Here is a 17,747-nt window from a genome sequence, read left to right on the forward strand (position 1 = left end):
CACGCAATTCCAAATTCTTCGGCAATATTCATTTTCTTCCTGCCCTTTTCAGCTTGGCCAATAATTGCAGCCTTATCCTGCAGTGTCATAAATTTCCTCTTTTTGGCTGGAGGCAGCGTCTTAGCAGGCTGTCAAAGCAAATGGTCCAATTGGCTCAGAGACACACAATTGACGCACTCTAGCACCAACGACACTGAGCACACGACCATGTGCGGCGGTACACAAAGCCCACTGATACTAAAGCGTCATCCGGGTTATCGGAGCCTTCACGTGTAGTAGATGTCGATTTGGCTACCATGCACGCAGGGGTTTCGCTCCGCATTTAGCACAAGCTGTAATGGCACACAGGATTAAATAAATTGTGCTCACTGCGAGATTGCCTACGGTTCTTGTCTTTCTTTATTTGTATCATTTCAATGCTAATTGCATCTTTGGCCCGGACACTGCGCAGTCACCCATTGCGACGGGCGAACGACCACCATCATCATCATCGCTGTCGTCTGTCATGAAGGAGGTACAAGGCTTTTTTTATTGTAAACAATGATGGCGGCTGCCACGCAAGTGTGCTGTGGTGGTAGTTAATGCAATTTAAGCGCACAACGAATGCATTTGAGCAGTTTCCGGACACAACTAGTGTTACATGAGTAGATTATTTGCGGACTGTCGTTTCAGAAAATTTCGTTGATGAGGGATTGCTATAGAAAAAAGTTTCGTCGCGAGATAGGTAGTACAGTGAAACCTCGTTAAACCGTAGTCGGCCGGAGCTCGGAAAAAGTACGTACTAAACGGTAGTACTGTTTAAGCGAAATAGCATGAGATCGCCCACTTACCTGTCGATAACGGAACTCGGAGAGAGTGCGATGAAAGGGGAAAAAACATGCAGTATTTATTCACTTCGCGGGACGTAAGTGTTATTTTCGTTTGATGTCGCGGCGGCCTAGCACGACGACAGCGGCCTCAAACTTACTGAAGCTGCGTGCCAGCTTCTCAGCCAGCCCCCCTCTTCTCGGCAAACACTCGCACGGCACGACAGATTCCTCGTTGGCGTTACGTATTCTCCGTGCACGCGCGCAGTAGTGCTGCATAAGTCCCGTGGCGCCTTTTTCATTGCCGGGTGCCGGAGTTCGGAAAACTTTTCGTTTGGAATAGTTACGTTATCGCGCCCCTGTTCTTGCGACGATCGCATTCACGAGGCTGACGTAACGCGCAGCTTCTGCCACTGTCGGGCCTGAATAGCCCGTGCTGTCGATTTCCGTGTCGTCCTCATCCCTGTCGCTAGTTGACACTTCGGCAACAACAGCGGCAACGATGGTGAACAGTCGAACCTCGTAGCCAACATCTCTTCGCGGTCGCAGCAGCGCTGCCGAGCAACTTCGCATTCCAAATGCCACACACTGTAGTCAACAGCAGATCCATGTCGCAGGCCAGCGCCGACTTCTTCGTGTCACGTTCGGTAGCACGGACGATGTCTAATTTTCTTCTATGCTGAGCACCCGGCGTCTTTTTTATCCTAGCTTTGACATGACGCGAGTCCTCGCTTGCACGACGCCACAACGCTCTCTGGCATGGCGTCCATGCGGCGTCGAAATGATGTTGATGTTGATGCGGCTTCACATGCAAACGCACAGGGCGCTTGGAGGCCGTTGTACCGATCTCTGAGGCTTGTTGTTCTGCCGGGCCGCCCGATGGAGACGACGCACCGCCATGTTTGCGCGACGAAAAGTGGAAACGCTACGTTTTAACCGATGCGTACGCAATAAGCTGGTACGGTTAATGCGGATACAAAATACATTATGTTCAATGGCCGCTGAGTCGGGGAATTGACTTTACTACTTTTAAACCGAAACTACTGTTTAAGCGGGTACGGTTTAACGAGGTTTTACTGTAGTATAAAACTTTTATTTAAAAAAAGAAAAAAAATCACATTCAGGTCCAGTGGGTGGGTCCCTCAGTCCAGGGCCCCACTGGCGATCGCGGCACGCCGGGCTTGGTCGAGAAGGGCCAATTGGTCCTCCCGCACCGTGCTGGCTAGCCACACCTCCCACTGCCTACTGTTGGAGTTTTGCCCCATAAGGGGTGATTGGATTTCTTGTGGCCGACTCTGGCACGACCATGTGATATGGTCAAGAGATGGTCGCCCTCCGCACCAAGGGCAAGTATTGGGATACCGGGTGGGGTGTATGTGGTGTAGTAGGAGTAGGTGTGGGTATGTACGGGTTTGTAGTCGGCGCCAGTCCCGCATTTGCGCTGAGTCCAAGGATGTGTCTGGAAAGCTATATTGTTGCCTTCCTCGTCTCTGTGCCTCCAAGATATCTTTTGCTGTGATCGGGGATTCTACGAGAGTGCGTTCCGTCGCTCGGATGCTATATTCTCGAGCGAGGCGGTCCGCCCTCTCGTTACCCGTCACTCCGGCGTGCGCCGGACACCACGTAATAGCGTGGTGTTCCGTGAGATTTCTTCCTAGGATTTTGATGGTGAGTTTGGGCAGGGTGCCTGCCATGAAAAGGCGACATGCCGACTGCGAGTCGGTTAGTATTACCGCAGAACGTGCTCTATTTTCAGCGTCACGTATAGCCAGAGCCACCGCAGTAGCCTCTGCTGTGGCCACCGACCCTGTTCTGACTGTTGCGGAAATAGTAGTTTGTGCGTTTGTGGCTACCACAGTGAAAGTTTTGCTATCCTGTTTGCACGCGTCCGTGTAATAAACCTCCGGATTTCTACCGAACCTGCGTTCGAGTGTCCTGGCCCGTGCAAGGCGCCGTTGTCTGTGGTATTTCTCGCTCATGTTTTTAGGGATTGGGGACACAGAGATCTGGGCTCGTATGTTCGGTGGGAGGAGTTCTGTTTGGTCGTTACAATGTGCCGGTCTGAGTGGATACCCTAATCGACAAAGAAGTGTTCGACCTTGCTTCGTGGAATTGAGCCTTTCTCGTTGTGCAATCAGTGTTGCAGCCACGAGTTCTTCAAATGTGTTGTTAATACCCATTGCATTAAAAAGGGTCGTGCTAGTGCAAAGCGGTAGACCAAGCGCCGCCTTATAAGCTGAGCGTATAAGGGTGTTTATTTTAGTTACCTCTGAGTTTGATACTTTTTGGAAAGGAAGGCCAAAGGTTACACGGCTTATGATAAATGCCTGTACGAGCCTTATCGTCTCTTCCTCCTTGAAGCCTTTTCTGTTTCTTGCTACTCTATTTATCATCCTAGACACGCTGTTAACCGTTTTCCGGAGATTTGCGATCGTGTGCCCTACTGCTCCATTTTCCTGTATCCATAGTCCGAGTATTCGAGCTTTAGATACCTCCTGTATTATTTGACCTCCCAGAGCAAGCTTTATCGGAAGTCTATCGTCCTTTCGTGTATAAGGCGCTCTTACTCGGATTAGTTCGGACTTCTCCGGGGCGCAATTCATGCCAGCTTTTGTTACATGATCCTCAACAATGCTAATTGCCTTCTGGAGGGTTTCCTGACGTTCCCCTAAAGATCCCTTTGCGGTCCAGAGAGTTACGTCGTCCGCGTAAATCGCATGTCCTAAGTTTGGGATCCGTTGTAGTTTCACCGCTAGTCCTTTCATCCCTATATTGAAGAGCAGCGGTGAAAGAATTGAACCTTGCGGCGTTCCTCTTTTGGGGGTCTGTAGAACATCTGAGCGGGTGGATCCTAGCCCTATCGTGGCGGTGCGGTTGTCTAGAAAGGATTTTATGTATTCATAAGTGCGCTGTCCGCAGTTCATGTTCGATAGTTCCGTTAAAATGCTTTCGTGCGAGATGGTATCGAAAGCTTTTTTGATATCTAATGCCACTATGAATCTGTCTGCATTTCCTCTCTCTGTGTTTAATACTTCTTCTTTCAGTAGGAGAAACACGTCCTGTACCGACATATGCTGTCTAAAGCCGAACATAGTTTCCGGGAAAAGGTTGCTGTTTTCTATGTACCTAGTGAGTCTCATCTGTATAACCTTCTCAAAGAGTTTACCCAGACATGAGGTAAGGGATATGGGTCGGAGGTTTTTTATGTCCCTAGGTTTCCCTGGCTTCGGTATTAGAATTATCTCTGCATGCTTCCATGCCTGTGGGATTTGACCTCCTTCAGTCCATACATGTTTGTTAAAAAGATCTGTTAGCCCTGTTAAAGCATTGAGGCTAAGATTGCGAATCATGGCGTTTGTTATTTTGTCCGGTCCAGGTGCCGTATTTTTCTTGAAAGTTTGCGCTGCCGCAAAAACCTCTGCCACCGATATAGAGGCATCTAGTTCCTCATTGTTCTCTCCTAAATATGTGGGAGTATCATGGTTTTGCATGGAAATTGCTCCTATATACATGTCTTCTAGTGTGTCTAGGAGATGGGTGTCAGCGTCTTGAAATTCGCATTCAAGTAATCGCAGATCTCGGTTCGTCGCTGTTTTTGTACTTGCAGGATCTATCATGCTTCTCAAAATGGCCCATGTATTTTTTGTGTGTAAGGTTCCTTGTAGAGATTCACAAAATTGGCGCCAATTATTGTTTTCTAGTGTTTGTGCATAAGCATTAGCCTCCTGTGTTAGTTGAGCTATACGTATTTTGAGCTTTCTATTTAATCTTTGTCTTTTCCATCGTCTCGTCAGGCTTCTGCGTGCTTCCCATAAGTGTATGAGGCGGCTGTCTACCGCTGTTATATCCGATGTTGTAGCAATCTCCCTCGTTGCGCTTTCGTGCGTTTCGCGTATTTGCTCCACCCAGGTTTCAATATCTTCTGTGAAAATGAGCTGCTCTTGTTTATCTCGATATACAGTCCAGTCTGTAATGCAAGCCCTCCCTATGGAGCGACGGATTTTGGGGGAATTGATACCTATCGAGACAATGTCATGGTCACTGCCCAAATTTTCCTCCAAATTTGTCCACCGCGTCTCCCCTGGATGGCTCGAGAAAGCTAGATCTGGGGTTGTATCCGCCGCTACACTATTGCCTAAACGTGTGTAACACCCCGGTATTGTAATGAGTTCTAACCCGTATCGATCTGTCGTCTCAACTAGTGATTTCCCCTTCACTGAGTCTTTGTTGTAACCCCAGGCGGAGTGTGGTGCATTGAAGTCACCAACCACTAGCAGCTTGTCTTTTCGCTCCATGTCTGATATTGCATGACTTAGTAGGGTATCGAAGCATGGTGCTCGATCTCGAGGAGGACTGTATATATTTACGATTACAGTCTTGGCTTTATTCCTTTTGCATGGCCACACCGTTAGTATTTGATGCTGTGTGTCGTGCTGTGGCATATACGTGACGCTGAGGGCCAGGTCTTTTCTCGCAAAGCTGGCGACCCTAGGATAATCAGGATTGGAATACGTCTCGTATCCTTTTAGTTTTTGTGTAATTTGCCCAATTTCTTGTAGGCATATAATGTCGGGTAGGACTGGCGCTGACTGTATATATTGTGCAAGGGCAGCATGTTTGTTACGTAATGTACGGCAATTCCATTGCCATACCTCAAGGTTTTCAATGTTTCTGTGTGTCGTGTCAGCCATGAATGGTACTATCGCTATCCGTCGTCTCTATCACTTTAGGACGACGGGTAGGAGCTCCTGGGCTATCATTAAGGCGTTTTCTTGTGGTTACTTTGATGCAGCTTAGGGAGTCGTCTACGTGTCTCTTAAGAGCACGCAGTTCTGCGAACATCATCTGTACTTGATGTGTGATTGTTTCCAGCTGCTTTCCTATGGGCTCTTCTGGTGTTGGTGTGGGTTTACTAACCTGTGTTGTAGGCGCTTCGTTTGTTTTGTTTGCGAGGTCGTGCATTGTTTGCTTAAGGGCAGCCATCTCTTTCTTCAGTTCTGCCAGACTGGCTTTTAGTGATCTATTTTCTTCTATAAGTTTCTGATCCGCGACCGATTTGTGATTCGTATGATGTTGTGCAGTGGGAGCTGCAACTTGCGCCCAGCTTACCTTTGGTGCCGCCATTTGTGGTTGGCCAATGGTTTCCCTGGACTGAGGGTGTTGAGGTGTTGCCTTCTTCATCTTGGACTTCTCTGGTCCCCGCCCGGTTTCTTGACGATGTACTTCCGGGAAATTTTCCTGGTCGAAGGGAATAGATCCTTCCGTGGTATATCCGTGCTCTTCTTCCTCCGACTCGAACCACCTTTGTTTACGCTTGAGGCTGCATTCCTTTGATGGCTTCCATTGTTGGCGTCCTGACGACGGTTCTGGTCGGCGAACCTGTTTTAGACGCTTTCCGCAGCTTCGGTCCCCCGTTAGGTGGGCTTCACCGCACGAGGCACACTTCGGGTTACATTCGTGTCCGTCTGCAGGATCTTCCGTTCCACAAATCCTACACACACACAGTTCCGGTTGTGGGCACACATCAGTTCTGTGACCCACCCTTTGACATGTTTTGCAGACTTGCACTGTATTTCGATACGGATAGCAGGCCATTTCGCCTCCCTCGTAGTACACATATCTTGGTACTACGTTTCCGAAGAATACAATGACGGCACTCTTAGTGTCCCCCAGCATTCGTGCGTGAGCGACTTCCACGTTTAGCGTGCGCACCCTGATTTTCGATTTAAGGACGTCTGAGGGCGTATGTGGGGTGAGTCCGTGGATTACCCCCCGAACTGCTCCGTCCCCCAGAGCTACATACGCTTTCACCGCATGGGGTTTTCCATTTATCTTGAGTGATGTAATCTGGCGCAATGTGTTTGCGACTTCCTTTTCTGGGGTTGAAACAATTACAATGTTCGATCCAGGCTTAATACGTAGCAGAAACTGCTCACCTTGGATCTTTTCATTGCAAGCCTCTATAATAGCACGGGCCATCACGGGAGTTGTAATTGCTCGAAGCGGGAGTCCTTGATGCGGTCTCACAATGACCTTGAAATCGTCCTTTGGTAAGGGTGGTAGTTTCTTCCCGTTGCGTCGCGGGCGAAATCTTGGCTTGTCTGCGTTCTTTGGAGATTCGTTCTTCCGGTGCTCCTGCGCACGTTCTCTCCGTTGCATTTTTCTTTCCCTGACGGACACAACTGTGGTCCATCCCTCTTGGGCGTCTTGAATGCGTTTGTCGGTCGTATTCTCACCGCTGTTGACGGTGGACGGTGATGGGCTTATCTCTGCGTCGGTGGTCATCGCCTGGTGCGGTCGGATGTCCGTGCAATCCATGTGCTCTTCGGTGTTGGAATCATGGCTGGTCGAGGCTCTTCCCGCTGAACCGCTTTTCGCACAACGCGCTGGAGTTTGAGACGCCATCAGCGTCGGCGTCGCGGCGGAGTCGCAGCCGGCGTCGCGGCTGCCGCCGCTCGCTACTCGTCGGTAGGCTTACAATGGCTCACTTGTGGAGGTAGCAATCCCTTCGTGGTATTTCCGTGAAAAATGGTCCAGGGGCCAAAATTCTGGCCTCCCTGGCTGCCGCTTGACTTCCCGGAAACGATGAGGTGCACTTTTCGTAGGTTCGAAGAACTGGACCACACGAAAAACATGGAAATTGCGGAGCGTGATGCGAGTGCGTCCACACTCCTCGATGCCTTCTCGCGAGATAGGAAGTGCATTGACTCCTATGGCTGTTCGCCGGGGATCCGAAAATATTTTGTTGCGGCGAGAATTTCGTTACCTCAGGATTTCGTTACCGCGGGTTTCGACTTACATCCATTGCTTCGTTATATCCAATATTGCCACTTACTGCAACATGTGTCCAATGGTGTGCACAATTGTAAATATCGAAATAAGAAGATGGCTTTCCGGTCCGCAGAGCTGCTACGTGGCCACACATGAAATAAGATTTGAATACAACAACAAAGGAGTCTTTGGTGTGTTCCACATGTAATTTCTTAGCACCTGATGCAACAGCCTTTAGATAGCTGATTTCTGTTCCATTGCAACTGTCTTTTGCATATGCGGATTGCGCCAACGCCAAGGAAATCTCGGGAGGCCAAGTCCAGCTGTGGCTGCCTGCGTGGTGTGTCACAGAGAAAGAGAGAAGGCTAAACCCCTTGAGAGTGATTTTGTACGCGACAGCGACGAGCAACGGCTTTGAGCGACGGATCGGGCCGTCGCTTGAACAGATCGCTCAGTCTTGTCGGTCGATCACTCGGTTCTGCAAATCTAGAATTCGTCGCTAGTCGCCAGGAAGTGCTATGAGCGACTAGCCAATAGCGCAAAGCCAGAACTGGATGTACCATGGATGTACATTACTCAAATACTACTAATTGTCGCACGGAAGGAGCAAACAATTAAATTTTTATATGTGCAAGGATAAAAACCTGCTGCAAGACCCTCAGACCGTTTTGCGACTAAGTGGTACCACTCACCGAAAGGCCACGGCTTATGATCCCCAAACCAGTGGGCTGACAGAACGCTTGAATAAGACTCTGGCAGACATGATGAGTATGTACATCAATGTCGACCACAAGAACTGGGATGAGATTTTACCATCCGTTACATTTGTGTATAACACGGCGCGCCAAGAGACAACACGCGTGACGCCTTTCAGCCTCGTTTACGGCCGGAAAGTGACAACCATGTTGGACGCAATGCTTCCACACGAGTGCGGTGACAACGAGACTGGTGCCGAAGAACTTAGGCAACGCGCAGAGGAAGCCAGGCAGCTTGCGCGTTTCCAAATATAACATCAGGAATACGATGCCCGACACTACAATCTTCGGCACAGACCTGTCGCATACAACGTCGGTGACCAGGTATGGGTCTGGACTCTGATGCGTCGGCGGGGGCTGTCTGAGAAGCTCCTGCGAAGATACTTCGGTCCGCATAGAGTTCTGCGCCACATCAGTGATGTGAATTATGAAGTTGTTCCCGACAGCCATAACTGCTCCAAATGCCGGCGGCATCTGCCCGAGGTTGTGCACGTGCTTCGTATGAAGCCATACATTTCCTTATGACCTCAACTTTGCACCGTCTGTGCACAGCCTTCGGCGGTGGGTGCATCGGGACGATGCCTTTTTTTTTTCTTCAAAGAAGGGGGGGGGGGTGCAAATGTCACATCCTATATGGTCGCCATGGGTATGTGCCAGGTGATGAGAACGATGCTGAAGTAGCGCGCGAGTGGAAAAAACAGAGACGACAATGACGTCTCGTTGACTGCTCTGATAAAGTGCGTTTATACATCCTCGACACCGGCTTTCCCGTCTCCTACTGGGCTGTGACAATATTTTATGCTGCTTTTTAGAGTAAAACACATCAACTCATCAACACATCAACACATCAACTTAAATTAATAAAGCTTGCGTCATGCTAGTTTTGGCACCTATATTGCTGCCCGCATACCAAAAACACTGGGAGACATTGCTCTAAGTCATTGCGCGTATGGGGTACGACTTGCAGGCGACGAGCGAACGCAACGAGCGGACACGACAGCCATCTCCATCGCATCGCTTGTTGCTGTTGCGCGCAAGATTGCTTGCGTGGGGTTTACGCTAGAAGGGAATGCGCTATTTTTTCGCACCACCACGCATAGCCATTCAGCATGGTGTGACTCGCGCAGGCTCGTGCATGACTACCGAGATTGCTCTGGGGCGGTCACGGAGGCCACGTCCAGCTGCGCCTTCCTGCGTGGTGCGTCGCACAGTAGAAGTAAAGGCACTAATCTTTTGCATTGCCGCGCATAGCCACGCCGCATGGCGTGGCTCGCGCAGCCAAGCACATGCAAAAGAGGGAGATCAGTGGAGTAAGTGTGGCTGTGAGCTGCTGCTTGGGGGCACAGTTGCGCAGCTATGCGCGGCGGTGAGAAAGACCAGTGTTGCTCGACAGCGTATTCGACGCGGGAACACAGGAGTTTTGAACTGGCATGGCGAACGAGTGCCACACAGCGTGGAAAGGGACGTGCGCGGCGCACAACGGTCGGGTATTTTTTGGTTTCAGATAAGAATCTGGTTAGTTATATTCATTGGCAGGACAATTTCACTTCGTTAAAACAATGTTTTAAATATGTGGATTTCTATGGGTATTTTAAGGGGAATTTCATTTACTTCGTTTTGTCTATTATTTCATCGTATCCCGTTTCGTTATAACGAGATTCAAACATAGCCTTCGGTATGCCCGGATGTATTTCCCACGTCTTGTTTCCCAGGCCTTGGAACAGCGGCATGGTCGGTCAATGCCCTACCTGGACTTCTCAACGCACAAGGACAAGAGGCAGAGTGGCAGCGCCAAGTCGGGGTCGCGGAGGGGTTCGCGCGAGTCCCTCGATAGCGTCAACTATGATGGCCAGCCGCAGGACGAGGTGAGAATGGCCACTCGCCACCGCTCTTCTTTGTGTGGCACCGCTGACCGGTAGCCACGTTGGCTATTTGGTGGGCTTTTTTATTCTTGTTGGTGTGGTTCTGTATACCGCATTTCGCCACCTGGTACACTTCTAACCTTTTTTACCAAGATGCATAATGGATTTAGAAGGCAGTAGCATGGGACGTAACTATATATACTTTCGGTTGCTGGCTTTAATAGCAAAAAGCAGTTTATTACAGGGCAGGGGGGTTTAGTAATCTCCTTGCTATTAATGTTTTTTTTCCGTTTCCTCAGCAACGAGCTATTTATACTGCCAAATACGGAAAGGCATTGCGTTGGGAATAGAGCACTTGTATTGTTACGAGGTAAATGCAGCTGTTCTGAAGAGCGTTATTCCTTGTCAACCTCTATGCTTGCACTTGCAAAAGCCCACAAGTGTCAGTAAATTGTCCAAGTGTCATTCCTTATGATGACATCCTCGTTTAGTTTATGGTCAGATGCATTAACGACTATTACTCTATCGCTGTGCTTTCGTGAACAAGGAGGCCATTTGACAGGGCCTCTCGGCACGGGTCCAGATGACCGGACCCTGTGTTGGCATTAAAAGGGGGCAGAGCTGTGTTCCTTGCCCGAGACTAGGCACTGACCGCCGAGCCCCTGTGTTTCTCCCTCTAGTGGCGGCGAGCGGCAGTTTGCATGTGGGGCACCTCGACGCGCCGTGTGTGGCCTCGCCGGCGTTCCAAGCTCTGGCCCCGGTGGCAGAGCCCTTCGGGACTCTTCTCCTACTGAACACTTCCTCCTCTGTCTTGCGCAGAAAGCACTCTTTGTCACCTCGTCTGTGCACTTAGACAGCGCTGAGTTCACTGAACACCAGAACTCCACGATCACTCGCCATGGTGCTTTGCTGGGCTCTTAGCTGTGGGGATCAAATCCGGGAAGCTAACTTGCACTGGCTGCTTTATTCGCACTCTACTGCTGTAACATTGAGTACAGGGACAGCTTGTGAGAGCTGAGGAGGATGTTCTTGTGAAAGACTCCTTGTAATGTCACGCCACGTGAGACGTGGGTAAAGGAACAGATGACAAATGCTGCTGTCTGTTGCTCGCTGCTCGCCGTTTACTACTGTCCACTCCTGTGTTGTACTGTAACACTCATTATAGAAGGCTCGCCCTCGAGTACTCAGCAGCACGTGTCAGAGAAGTGTTCTTATATGTCAACTCAGTCAAAAGCCACAGCAGACAGCACCGTATGGAGTTTAAATGGTCATGTGTTGGTTGCTTTTAGCAACAATGCTGCAGTTCTTGGGGTTTGGCAAGTCTTGTGATTACTAGCAGACATCAGCTTAAATGTAGGTGTCAGCAAGGTCATGTTGAGCAACTTATGTTGAGCCGTGCTTACGTGCTGCTTTCATTGAGCTTTAACTGTGGTTTTGCAGAAGTGCACAGCCGAGTTCACTCGCCGGAATTGCACAATTTAGGTCAGTTTCCATCCTTTCCATCCTTGAACATAATAAGAGAGCACTTACGTAATAATGGGAAAGAGTTCAATTAATGCCACTTTTTATTTGTGTGGTTCATATAGAAGAAGTAGGACTGGTTCAGCTACAGTCAACATAACTACAAGTAAACCTCAATATAATGAACTTTAATATAGCAAAGTATTTAACTTTTTATAACTTGTTGTTCCTAGAACATCATGCATATTCAACCACAATATAACAAAGTGTGTTTATGCGTAATTTCAATATAATGAAATTCCACTGCCCCTGCAAAGGAGTATCGAGACAAGAAATGGAAACTTCCGCGGATGCAGATAGTCAAATGGTTGAATTGCATGCGGCTGCTTTCGTACACACCTCTCAAATGAAGCGGAAAAGCGTCACGTTCTGTATGAAAGCCAAGTGTGATAAGAGTCTTATCACACGCACAGCATGCTTTAGGTGCGACGGATAGTGCGCAAGGACGGTGGCTTGACGAGTGCTGTCTTCCTGTGTGAGCGAGGGGAAAGAGCTTGCGGTTATGCGAATAAGCACGCCCGTGGTATGTGGGGGGAAGAGAGTTGGGGGCCCGGCTTGCATGTGTGCGTCGCCTTTACCCGTGCAGCCATGGCTGCGCATGGCTGAATGCATACGTAGCCCACGTGCTCGGTTTTGATGATAATTTGCCACCAAGCTGAAAGATGGTGGGGAATAGTGCGCTGTCTTCCCATGCGTTTAGGGCTGAAGGTAGCACAACCTAGAGTTTTGGAGATGCGTTTAAACGAGAGGCAGACAAAGCATTTGCTCCCTGTGACTGGCACTTTAAATGATAGCGTTGTCCCACTGGGAGCGACACTGTCAGCCGCGGGACAGAATGGACGCGAAAGCGCAGCTCACGGCGCACCGCTGATGTGAGGATGTCGTCGACAAGGCACAGAAACGTATCTTTCGTCGCCGACTCTTTAAATTCAGCGAGATGAGTTTTTTCCTCATTCAAATTTGGTTTTCACGGTTGTCCAATAATTTGAAAATTTTTTAAACCCTTTCTGTATAAGAAATATTCATCTGCTAACAAAGAAAATTGCTGAAGCTACCGACTTTGTCATATCGAGGTAGAACGAACTATAGAACGAAGCCACATTTGACTTTAAAATGTCTTCATTATAGCTGATATTGGCTATATGCATATATTTGTTACATGCCGATATCTACGAACACTTTTTATTTATTTAGTTGTATATAAAATAATTTATTATTATATCGTAGTTCAGTTGTGCTCGGTCTTTTTGCAGTAATGTTCTGTACAGGGGGTGTCGGTGGCGTTTGGTTTGGGCCAAGTTTGGATGCCATTGCTGCTTTCGTAGGAGGCTTCCTTCGGTACAGCATTGGCAGCAGGTGATAAGTACTCGTAATTATGTAATTATTGCAGGTGAAAGCGATAAGTACCTCATGCAAAAGCAGTACCAAACGGGAATGCACTGCTCATGGCCATTTCCTGTGGGAAATTTGATCGGGAGCAAGCCCGCGTCTTTGCCGGACAAGCCATTTATAGCTGGTTCCATTATTTGTACAACATTCTGTGTGTCGTGGGCAGCTCTCAGTGCAAGTTGGCAGTTGAGCTCTCATCTCTGGAACGGAACAGGGTGCCATATGATGGCATGCTTGCAGAAGGGCACAGTTCATTGGTGTTCAGTGATCCCAGCCACACTTAATGCAAAGCACGTCTTTGGGGCACAGTGTTTAGCCAAGCGTTACGGGGAGGTTTCAACTCAAACCATGCTACATAACTGTGATAAATAGGTCCAAAGTTCCTACAGCAGCTATCTTATGTCACAAGTTTAGTCAAGAGCACTTCTTTTCCTTTTCTTTTTTTTTGTAATTTTTGTGGGGCCATTGGAGGGAGGCAGTTACATGCTCCTGAAAACAGACTCGCTTGTCCTTACATCTTTACTTATTACTTGTGCGTGAATGCTTTGTGCAAGTCTGTGATCGAGTTTGTGTAATCATTAGTTGATTTTACTTGTTTTCTTAATTTTAACAAGAGACGAGAAAGTGCCAAGACTCGCGAAAGTTACATGTGAGATGTAACGCATACATGCATGTCTTTTTTTTACTAGTACTGCCACATTATTCGCTTTTACTCACCTTACCTTTTACTTCTATCTTTTATCTTTTGCTCATATATTAATTGCATAACCTTTTAAGGAGGCTCACAGGAAATGTTGAAATGTTCAAATGGTAGCATGTGGTATACTATTGTATGGAAGAAATTTCTTTGTGTGCTTTTGCATATTTTCTCTCTTGCACTTTGGTGCCAAGGTATATTTGTGTGGGAATACGCAACTTTCTTTTCATCTCATTGTGGTCAGGGGTCTTTAATTCGTTTATACCGATTTTTTTTTTGCATTTAAATCATACTTTTCTTTGTCCTAATTCAATTTGTATATTGTTATGGCAAGGCAGTTAGGCTGTTTGCAACTTCATTGCTAGGGATTTTGAAAGGTTGCCAGGGTGTCTGTGTATCTTTTTTTTGTTTTGTTGTATAAATTATTTCCGTACATCGTTATATTTTAACTCTGTTGTTTCTTTGCCTAGGCATTTACTTACGCAATACTCTGTGCCACCAAGTGCCTTCAGCAATTGAGGTTATGTTTTGGCGCATTATTTTTAGTGGTCCCAATAAAATGTTTCCACATGGCCAATATTTCTCGCTTTATCTGGCTGCACCTCTTTGCCACCCACACGCAACTTTGCTCTTAGATGCACCAGTAGGATGCAGCAGCTCAGCGTGCACAGGAGAAGCAAACCTTTCTTTCTCTGTATATTAGTTGTTTTTTTTTTCTGCATCACATTCTTTCTCTTCATTTGCAGCTACTACAATACAGCGTGTTGACAAGGGAGTCCGGCATGTACAGGTCTCGCACTTAAACCACCTGGACTCAAATTTTGTAACAGAGGTTGTAATTTGTGGGTAATTTTAGTCGGCGCTATGTTTGGATGCAGTGCTTGCCTCTTAAGAGGAAGCTTTAGCTCGGGTGCTCCTATCTAAATACATGTAAAAGGAGAATTCGTTTTTCTCAGCAACCAATGCACCAAATTTGATGAGGTTTGTTGCATTTAAAAGAAAAACTTAAAATCTAGTGATTGTTGGTTTCGAATTTTCATTTTAGGGTCTCAATGTTTGATAAATAACTGGCAAAAATTGAAAATTTTCAAGAAACGAAACTATAAAGTTTACAACCCTGTAATATAGCAACGAAAAAGGATAATACAATGCTGTGAGTTGCATCTGGTAGTACATCTAAAGCGGACAACATTTATGTGTTACACATGAATCTAAAAAATGTTTGTATTATAGAAATACAGATTTTGCAGAACCGTTGTAAACGACGTAACAAATTCACGTAAGATATAAAATGACATATCCAATTTGTCCACTTTGAATGATCTATTGGATGCCCTTTACAGAACCACGATAACTGCTCTTGATGCAGAGCTATGAATTTGTAAACTTCATGCTTCTATTCTTTTCAAACTTTAAAATTTTTGAAAATCTTTTTAACAAAATTCAGGACCTAAATCGAAATTCCGCTTCCAACAGTCACTAGACTATAACTTTCTCTCTCAAATGCAACAAATTTCATAAACATCGGTCCAAGGGTTATCTCAGAAAAACATTTTTGCGTTTTACATACATTTGAATAGGCGGTGTCAGAGTAGGGCCCGAGCTAAAGCTTCCTCTTAAACCCGGTATGAATCAACGGCACGTGGTGCCTGTGGTGATGCCGAACATGACTGAGAGAAGGGTGAAAGGTTTGTTTACTCTTCCTAGACTGACATAAAATGCAGCAAAAAACTGTCCGTAATATGCTGGCAGTTAAACACATACAGTAGACTCAAAGGGACAAAAAAAATGTGTTCCATTTATTCGAATTTCCAGCAAAGGATGCAAAATTCACCAATGGTCAGTTTGCTAGGAAAGGGTCGAAGTATTTTGATGTTACTGCGGTGCACAAAAAGTCTTTACTGCGCTCGGCTCTTAATATTGTTACTTCTTTTGCGGATGATTGTGTTCATCTGAGAAAGGATTCCCATTTCTGCTACGCCGTCCTCGCATTCAAAATAGCACTGCAGATTTTCTACTGCATCTCTTGCTGTTTGCTCTGAAACACTAATGCTCAGTGGAAAAGTAATACTTATCTCTTCATCAATGGAGTCGTAGTCTTCGCCACAAGCTTCCCTGATCATATTTTTTCACTCTCTCCTCAGAGCCAGGTAACAAACGCACCATCTCAAGTTTCTTGTTCCTTGTGGTGTGAGTGAAGCAATAGTGGCAGCCCGACTGTGAGATCGTAACACCTACTCTGTAGTGCTCCCTTCCTCCCTGGGGATCATTTCTTGCCTAGTGAATTCTTCCTGATGAAGATACCATTACAACTTCTGCATATTTTCATTAACTTTCCCACAATTGCCTGATCAATTGTATTTTCTTCACAATTTATAGCTTCATCATATGACATGTTTGTTGGACTTGTTCCATACGGTGATGAGGTAGATGGCAGTCTCAGTTAAGTTTCATCTAACTGGAGCTCACCAAAAAGATGTGTTCCATAACCCAGGTTTATTAACATTGGGCCTATGAGTGACCTACCAAAGTGGATACCACTGTTCTGTTTATCTGGCATTTCCATTCAAGTGAGTATCGTTTATCCAAAGTCCAATGTACATTCATTCCATTTCATATGGACATCGCGTACCAAATGCCAGTGGTAGCAGGCAACGCATAGTTCATTTTGTGTCGCAATCTGTGCAGCCACCGCAGCTTTTGAAAGAATGGAGAAAACACTGCAGCAGACAACATGCCGAGTTGGTGGGGATCTCTGAAGCTCACTGAACTTCAGTATACTGGCATTATGTCAGTGCTAATAGAAGTAGATGCGTAGGACAAAGAAAAGACTTAGTTTTGTCCGGAGGTATTCACATTGATACCTTCCTCATACATAGTGAGACCTTCATTCGCCTGAAGCCTTAGCAACACTGTCTCGCGCTGTGTGGAATGAACCACGGGTGTTCTGTGCGCCATTGCTCCTTCTGACACTTGGCCTGCAGCTCTCCTTTTGTGGTGCAATTGATCGAAGCGTACATTTACAGAGGGGAAGGTCACAGCTTTAATGCCAGTGTAGTGCTTTATTTTCTTCCAACTTTTGTCCTTTCATGTTTCATATTATTGTAATGAAAACATCATTATCTCTGACAGCAAGCCATGACCTCAGTTTCATGAAATTCCTACAAGTGCCTGTTACGGATCAGACATAATGCAAGGTTGCTTTTGCCTTTCGGATGATGTGGCACCACTGTTCTTGCCACTGAAAATATGCACATTTTTCATCCAGAATTGGTGCTGGAACGACATGTGCTTGTGATTCATCTCAGGAAAAAAAGAAAAGACAAGCAAAGGCCGCACTGCATTTAAGCATGATATTAATGAGCACGCCCATGTAATCCACGTCTGTACGAAATTTTGGCTAATAGAAGCGAGCATTTCAACCTGAAGGCTCATTCACACCAGGCTCCCTTGTCAACGCAGCCTACAGTACCAGCTAACTGTGGGCAGTGAGTAGTAGTATGTGGTATAAATAGATCACACATCAAACTGGATGGCTCAATCCTGTGTTCACAGATATGTCTCGGCCCCTTCTCTTTATCTGCCAAGTATAATGTGGGGCAAGCTTCTGGAAGCGCATGTACTACTACCGCGATCATAGCATGCATGGAAGCAGATCAAGCAAAACAAGCACTAAGTGAGCTAAAAAAGACAGGCTTCTCAGCACAATGCAAGCTGCCTTCTTAGACTGATACGATGCTACAATGCTCGCATTATGTTCATGCAAGTGTTGATATTGCTCCAGAATGCAGCTGCGTCATTTGACATGCTTCATTGGTTTAGTGGACGTGATGCAGAGTAGGCCTCGTCATTAAGCTTCGACTAGTATTGTTACTGGGAAGACTCGTCACCTTTTGCACACAGAAATGTTGCAAGCACACTTTTTGCACATGCCAGGGATCAATTT

The 17,747-nt window shown here is 46.7% G+C and overlaps 1 protein-coding gene across 1 annotated transcript in view; it reads left to right on the forward strand.

Annotated features, from left to right (window-relative positions):
• Nucleotides 1-17,747, forward strand: part of LOC135918510 (kinesin light chain 2-like) — a 61,294-nt gene that overhangs the window by 9,707 nt on the left and 33,840 nt on the right. Inside the window, exon 4 of the mRNA XM_070530471.1 lies at nucleotides 10,045-10,197. Within this exon, the coding sequence (XP_070386572.1) occupies nucleotides 10,045-10,197 (153 nt within the window). The remainder of the gene's footprint in view (nucleotides 1-10,044; nucleotides 10,198-17,747) is intronic.

The sequence above is a fragment of the Dermacentor albipictus genome, unplaced genomic scaffold (assembly GCF_038994185.2).
Source record: "Dermacentor albipictus isolate Rhodes 1998 colony unplaced genomic scaffold, USDA_Dalb.pri_finalv2 scaffold_140, whole genome shotgun sequence".
Classification (NCBI taxonomy): Eukaryota; Metazoa; Arthropoda; class Arachnida; order Ixodida; family Ixodidae; genus Dermacentor; species Dermacentor albipictus.